Raw genomic sequence first — 7,689 nt, 5'->3', positions numbered from 1 at the left:
AACGTCACCCTCGATAATAGTAGCAATTTCATATTGAATGCCATTTTGGAAAATCAGATCTTTTGAAGTGAGTTGAATTGAATTTGGAAGCTGAGTGCTCTGGGCAGCTGCCACCACTTAGCACCAATGGTCAAGGATGAAAGTCCACCCTTGCATTTGCGTACAGTCTGCTTCAGTTTCAGGTGTTGGCTGGGAATGAAGGGACTGGTTTGCTGGGGAATATAGTTTGTGAAAAGTGTGGAAGGCAATGGCTTTGGTCTCCTTGAGACTGAATTAGTGGAAGTTCCTGCTCATTCAGCAGCAGATGTCGGACAAACAGCCTGACATTGAGAGAGGATGGAGGGATGAGGGGAGATGGTGGTGGTGAGGTGTCCACAGCTGATATGTGGAAAGTGATGCTGTATGTACTAATGAGGTTGCTGAGGGCTGCAAGCAGATCAGAAACAGGAAGGGGCTGAGTGGATGCACAGGAAGAGGAGTCCTTGTATGTGCTTAACTGACCATGATTGAGATGAGAAGTGGAACCAGCAGAGTGTAGTCCAACCTGACTAGATGGATGGTGGAGAGAGATTGAAGAATGAGAGTATGGTTAACAGTGTAAAAGGCTGCAGCAAAAAGGATGACAAGGAAGTGTTGTTGAACAGAGAGACCTAGAGGTACAACTACATGTGAATGTGGTGACACAGGTACACAGGGTGGTGAGGAAGGCTTGGCACACTTGCCTTCAATGACTAAGGCATTGAGTACAAGAGTTGGGACAACATGTTACAGTTGTACAAAACGGTGGTGAGGCAACACTTGGGGTATTGTGTGCAATTCTGGTTGCCACACTGCAGGAACTATGTGACGAAGGTAGAGAGGGTACAGGAATGATTCAGGAGTCTGTTGCCTGGATTGGAGGGCTTGAGTTATAAGGAGACATTAGATAGGCTGGGTCTGTTTATATTGGAGCAAAGGAGGTGACATGATAGAGAGATATAAAATTATGAGAAGCATAGATAGGGTAGATAGCCAGAATCTATATCCCATGGTAGGGCTGTCTAAGACTAGAGGGTGTAGGTTTAAGGTGAGAGGGGGGAGGTTTAAAGGAGATTTGAGGGATATGTTTTTCACATGAAGAGATGTTGGTATCTGGAATGAGCTGCTGGAGGAGGTGGTGGAGGCAGGAGCAGTGACAACATTTAAGAGGCACCTGTACAGGTACTTCAATGAGCTTCAATCTACTTCAATTCACAGAGGGATATGGAATTAATGAAGGCAAGTGGGATTAGTATAGATAAGTATGACAGTTTGCATGGAGGCGGTGGACCAAGGGCCTGTTTCTATGCTGTACAACTCTATGACTCCAAATTATCTTTGTCAAAATCACTAAGGATGTTGCTGATAACTCTGGTGTGAACTATTTAGAATAGTGATAGAGTAGAAGAGAGAAACAAAGGACTGCGGATGATGGAATCTAGAAAAACACGATGACGCTGGAGGAACTCAGCAGGCCAGGCAGCATCCGTGGAGAAAAGCAGACGGTCAACGTTTCGGGTCAGGACCTAGTGATAGAGCAGAAACCCGATTTAAAGGATACAAATAAGGAGATCTAGGAAAATCGGGCATGTATTTGGGCGATTACAGTGAAAGAAAGACTGGAGACAGGGTACTTGATTGCAAGATGGAGAGTTTTAGGATTGATGTTCTGATAAGCAGTGCGATAAATGACAGAATTGAACAACATCTGGTTGCATAGTGGCCTGAAAGGGAAGTTGCGGGGGTCAATAGTTTTTTGAAGTAGCGTCAATGGAGTAGGAGATGGGTCTCCTAGAGAAGATGAAATTGGAAGAAGGGAGATAAGAAAGAACCCAGAAAGGGATGTTTGGCTCTGGGTCTCTAAGTTTGGACTTTGGGCTTATAGGGTGGGAGGGGAGAAGCAGACAACTGATCAAATCCTCTCAGTGGCAAAGAGATCCATTTGCTGCTCCCAGTCCTTGTTGGAGGTAGGCATGAACGAGACAGCAGGAAACGGAGACAGAAGTGACTTATAGTATTAGGTACAGACACATTAAGGTATTGGCACAGCCAAGTGTACAGTTCTGGAACAGACACACCTACAATTTGACACTCATACAGTACTGACAACATACATTCACATTGCTGGCACAGGCATGCTTACAATATTGTCAGTGTAGACTAGCCATACTTGCACAGCTTTGCGCTACCACTAAAGGTACAACCCTGAGAGAGATACACTCAGTGCTGACACAAAACATGTAATATTGGACAGGCTAATTCACAGTATTGAATACCTAACATACCTATACTTAGTGCACACACACCTGCATCTTATTGTCAACATTATCAACACACATACTCTGCAATATTCACATACACCAGGAGAAAAGTGTGGTTGCAGTATTGACACCGACAAACCTATTGTACTGATACACCCACGTTTAGTGGAACACAAAAACTCACAGAACTAGAATGCACATTCACAGTACTGGCACAAACAGAGCTATGGTATTAGCATATATACATACACTTCCAGTTATGACAGATTCAAGTTTACAGTATGGGTAGGGACAAGGAGAGGCTGGATTATATGTTCACACATCTGTGTCATGTGATAGTTAATGCCACAGGAGCAATGGAAATTATTACAATAAGTGGTGTGATATACTCTAGTCCAAAATGATGTCAAGGTTAGTGGCATATCAATGTACTTAACCTCAGCTATAAACAGAACTTTTAGGAAAAGATAATACAGCTATCCTGTTCTCTGATCTAATGCGTATGCTGACCTTTAAATGGCCTCCCCACAGCCTTGCATCCCTACCTGAAGATTTTGTGTTGAAAAAACATATTAAGTCCCCCTCTAAGATAGAAGGCAACCTGTGAACTTCTGTACTGAATAGTGAACTCCCTCCATTAGCAATGAACCTAAGACATGGTGCAGGCTCTAACTTGAGGTCAAGCAAATTCAGAAATAGTTTGAGGTTATTTATTTTCTGGTGCCAAATGTGTAGCCTTGTAACAGTTCCTGCTGGCATTTATATTTTGTTATGTGGCTGAGCACTGAGATTTCTTTTTACTTTTGTGACTTTAATATGACCATGGTTATTTCAGCAAACCATATTATTTTATTTAACACAAAGTCCCACTTGTAAGTTAAAGGTCCCTTACATAATCTAAGTTTTGTTTTATTGTTTGCAGGGAAAATGTCATCTGTGGCACTGAATGTTCCACTGAAAATGGACACAAAGGACCTTCAGATCCAAACGTTAACAGTGGAACGGCTGATTCAGCCTTTGATATTACAGGTTAGGATTTGCATTTTCTAAAATCAAACCATCAGCACATGCAGGCTGGTCTTTTGTCAAGATCTTTTATAAACCAGAGTGGTTTGGCAAAAAGTCCACGAGAAAAATCCCAAATTTTCCAACAATATAATAATACTCCCAGCCCGGAACTGTGCTGGCCTGGAGCTGGAAAACTGTGTGGTCCCAGGTCCTGATTTTCTGTCATAATTTTGGAAAAGCACAGCTTGGTGGAGTGCCCTTGTCCCAGTTATGGAGTCAATTCTGGGTCAAGAAACCCAGAAGAAAATGTACCCATCTTTTTCTAATTCTATGTTTACACTGGTTCGAGGTATCTTTCGTCAGGCAGTTCAAACACCAGCAGTTTGAGCCAAGCTGACAGGGATGATGGCCTAAGAAATTGCCCCTGTTCTCTTATGATTCCTTTGAGTGTTGGACAGTCTAGGATTGTTGCATTTATAAGTAGAAGGGTAAATGTTGGCCCAGACAGTGCAGAGACGAGGACTCCCCTACTCTTCAAATAGGCATCTATGTTTGTATAGTGGGTAGCGTAATGATCTCCCAGCGTCCAAGATGGGGCTTGAAGGTGAAGTTTATGTCCCTGTTGGGGGACTGTAAGTGAGTTTGTGTCCACGATGGGGGACTCTTCCAGCGCCAACATAGCATTAGAGACACAACCTCCATCTCCAAACCCCAACCCCTTCACCATCAAAGACACAAAGGGCATCTCAAACTCCCATCGCAGGCACATATTGTACCTCCAGCCCTACATTAGGTGCACAAGCTGCATCTCCAAACACGTTATCAAAGACAATACTTCCAAAGCCTGCCATCATGCGCACAAATTGGATCTCCCATCATGGACACGAACTCATCACCAATTCCCCATCAGGGAACATAAGCACATCTCCAGTCTCCTATCATAGCCACAAATTCGTTTGTATCTATGATTCAGGGAATACCATGGAGTTTGGAGATGCAGTCTGAGGATGTTGGGGGAAAATAGCTGATGTATGTGGCTGCGCTGGGAATGGAGGAACAATTTATGTTTATGATGGGGGAACGGAGGTGCAGCCACTGTCTGTGATGGAGCAATGCTGACGCAGTTTCTGATGATGATGGAAGACGCTGCTGTGTCCATGATACCATAGAACCATAGAACAATACAGCACAATACAGGCCCTTCATCCCACCATGTTGTGCCGACCTTTAAACCACACCTAAGACTATTTAACCCCTTCCTCCCACATATCCCTCTATTTTAAATTCCTCCATATGCTTATCTAACAACCTCTTGAACTTGACCACCACCACCCCAGGCAGCGCATTCCATGCACAAACCACTCTCTGGGTGAAAAACCTCCCTCTGATATCTCCCTTGAACTTCCCACCCATTACCTTAAAGCCATGCCTTCTTGTATTGAGCATTGGTGCCCTGGGAAAGAGGCGCTGGTTGTCCACTCTATCTATTCCTCTTAATATTTTGTATACCTCTATCATGTCTCCTCTCGTCCTCCTTCTCTCCAAAGAGTAAAGCCCTAGCTCCCTTAGTGTTTCCTCATAATGCATGCTCTCTAAACCAGGCAGCATCCTGGTAAATCTCCTCTGCACCCTTTCCAACGCTTCCACATCCTTCCTATAATGAGGTGACCAGATTTGGACACAGTACTCCAAGTGTGGTGTAACCAGAGTTTCGTAGAGCTGCATTATTACCTCATGGCTCTTAAACTCGATCCCATGACTTACGAAAGCTAACATCCCATAAGCTTTCTTAACTACCCTATCCACCTGTGAGGCAACTGTCAGTGATCTGTGGATATGAACCCCCAGATCCCTCTGCTCCTCCACACTCCCAGAATCCTGCCATTAACCTTGTACTCTGCCTTGGAGTTTGTCCTTCCAAAGTGTACTACCTCACACTTCTCCGGAGTGAACTCCATCTGCCACTTGTCAGCCCAGCTCTGCATCCTATCAATATCCCTCTGTAAGCTTTGACAGCCCTCCACACTATTCACAACACCACCGACCTTTGTGTCGTCTGCAAAATTGCTAACCCACCCTTCCACCCCCCTCGTCCAAGTCATTAATAAATATCACGAAAAGTAGAGGTCCCAGGACCGATCCCTGTGGGACACCACTAGTCACAGCCCTCCAATCTAAATACACTCCCTCCACCACAGCCCTCTGCTTTCTACAGGCAAGCCAATTCTGAATCCACACTGCCAAGCGTCCCTGGATCCATTGCCCTCTGACCTTCTGAAGAAGCCTACCATGTGGAACCTTATCAAATGCCTTACTAAAATCCACGTAGACCACATCCACTGCACTACCCTCATCAATCTTCCTGGTCACCTCGTCAAAGAACTCTATCAGGCTTGTGAGGCAAGATCTTCACTTCACAAAGCCATGCTGGCTGTCCCTAATTAGTCCATGATTCTCTAAATGCTCATAGATCCTATCTCTTAGAATCCTTTCTAACAGCTTGCCCACCACAGACGTAAGGATCACTGGTCTGTAATTCCCTGGACTATCCCTACTACCTTTTTTGAATAAGGGGACAACATTTGCCACCCTCCAATCCTCCGGTACCATTCCTGTGGACAACGAGGACTCAAATATCCTAGCCAACAGTCCAGCAATCTCCTCCCTTACCTCACGAAGCAGCCTGGGGAATATTCCGTCAGGACCTGGGGACTTATCTGTCCTAATATTTTCTAACAGGTCCAACACATCGTCTATTGATATCTACATGCTCTAGAACATTAACCTTACCAACACTGTCCTCAGCGTCATCAAGGCCCCTCTCCTTGGTGAATACTGAAGAGAAGTTTTTATTGAGAACCTCACTCACTTCCACAGCTTCCAGGCACATTTTCCCACCTTTGCCTCTAATCAGACCTACCTTTACTCTGGTCATCCTTCTGCTCTTCACGTACGAGAAAAAAGCCTTGGAATTCTCCTTAACCCTGCTTGCCAAAGCCTTTTCATATCCCCTTCTAGCTCTCCTCAGCCCCTTCTTAAGTTCCTTCCTTGCTACTCTATATTCCTCACAAGCTCTATCTGATCCTTGCTGCTTACACCTTATGTATGCTGCCTTCTTCCTAACTAGTTGTTCCACTTCTCTTGTCACCCATGGTTCCTTCACCCTGCCATTCTTTCTCTGCCTCACTGGGACAAATTTATCCCTAACATCCTGCAAGAGATCCCTGAACATCGACCACATCTCCATAGTACATTTCCCTTCAAAAATGTCATCCCAATTTACACTCTCAAGTTCTACCCTTATAGCCTCATAATTCGCCTTTCCCCAATTAAATATCTTCCTGTCCTCTTTGCTCCTATCCCTGTCCATGACAATGCTAAAGGTTATGGAGCAGTGGTCACTGTCCCCCAAATGCTCACCCACCAAGAAATCTGTCACCTGACCCAGTTCATTACCTAATACTAGATCTAATATGGCATTCCCTCTAGTTGGTCTGTCAACATACTGTGACAGGAATCCATCCTGGACACACTTAACAAACTCTGCCCCATCTAAACCTTTGGCACTAAGCAGGTGCCAATCAATATTTGGGAAGTTGAAGTCTCCCATGATAACAGCCCTGTTATTTTTGCATCTTTCCAAAATCTGCCTTCCAATCTGCACGTCAGTATCCCTGCTGCTACCTGGGGGCCTATAGAATACTTCCAGTAGAGTAACTGCTCCTTCCTTGTTCCTAACTTCCACTTATACTGACTCTAGAGAGGATCCTTCTATATTATCCACCCTTTCTGCAGCTGTAATAGTATCCCTGACCAGTAACACCATGCCTCCTCCTCTTCTCCCCCCCTCCCTATCCCTTTTAAAACACTGAAAACCAGGAATATTCAACATCCATTCCTGCCCTGGTGACAGCCAAGTCTCTGCAAGAGCCACAATATCGTAGTCCCATGTACTTATCCAAGCTCTCAGTTCATCACCCTTATTCTTGATGCTTCTTGCATTTAAGTAAATACTCTTTAGCCCATCCACCTTTCTACTTTTGTACCCAGTACTCTGCTTCTCCTTCCTCAAAGCCTCTCTGCCTGTTAGATCTGACTTTTCCCCATCCACTTCTTCCTCTGACCTACCCCTCTGGTTCCCATCCCCCTCGCAAACTAGTTTAAACCCTCCCGAACCACCCAAGCAAACCTGCCTGCAAGGATATTGGCCCTGCTCGGGTTCAGATGTAACCCGTCCTCTCTGTACAGATCCCACCTTCCCCAGAAGAGATCCCAATAATCCAAAAATCTAAAACTCTCTCTCCTGCACCAACTCCTCAGCCACGCATTTATTTGCCATCTCCTCCTATTCCTACCTTCACTATCGCGTGGCACTGGCAGCAATCCCGAGATTGCTACCCTT

At 44.9% G+C, this 7,689-nt stretch overlaps 1 protein-coding gene across 1 annotated transcript in view; it reads left to right on the top strand.

The window, feature by feature from the left end:
• Window positions 1-3,206: 3,206 nt before the first annotated feature.
• Window positions 3,207-7,689, top strand: part of LOC127576942 (catenin alpha-3-like) — a 1,199,293-nt gene continuing 1,194,810 nt past the window's right edge. Inside the window, exon 1 of the mRNA XM_052027768.1 lies at window positions 3,207-3,308. Coding sequence (XP_051883728.1) covers window positions 3,207-3,308 — 102 coding nt within the window. The remainder of the gene's footprint in view (window positions 3,309-7,689) is intronic.

Source organism: Pristis pectinata, chromosome 12, assembly GCF_009764475.1.
Source record: "Pristis pectinata isolate sPriPec2 chromosome 12, sPriPec2.1.pri, whole genome shotgun sequence".
NCBI classification, from domain to species: domain Eukaryota; kingdom Metazoa; phylum Chordata; class Chondrichthyes; order Rhinopristiformes; family Pristidae; genus Pristis; species Pristis pectinata.
Note: the sequence above shows the minus strand (reverse complement) of the source record. Positions and strands in the feature narration are given on the sequence as shown.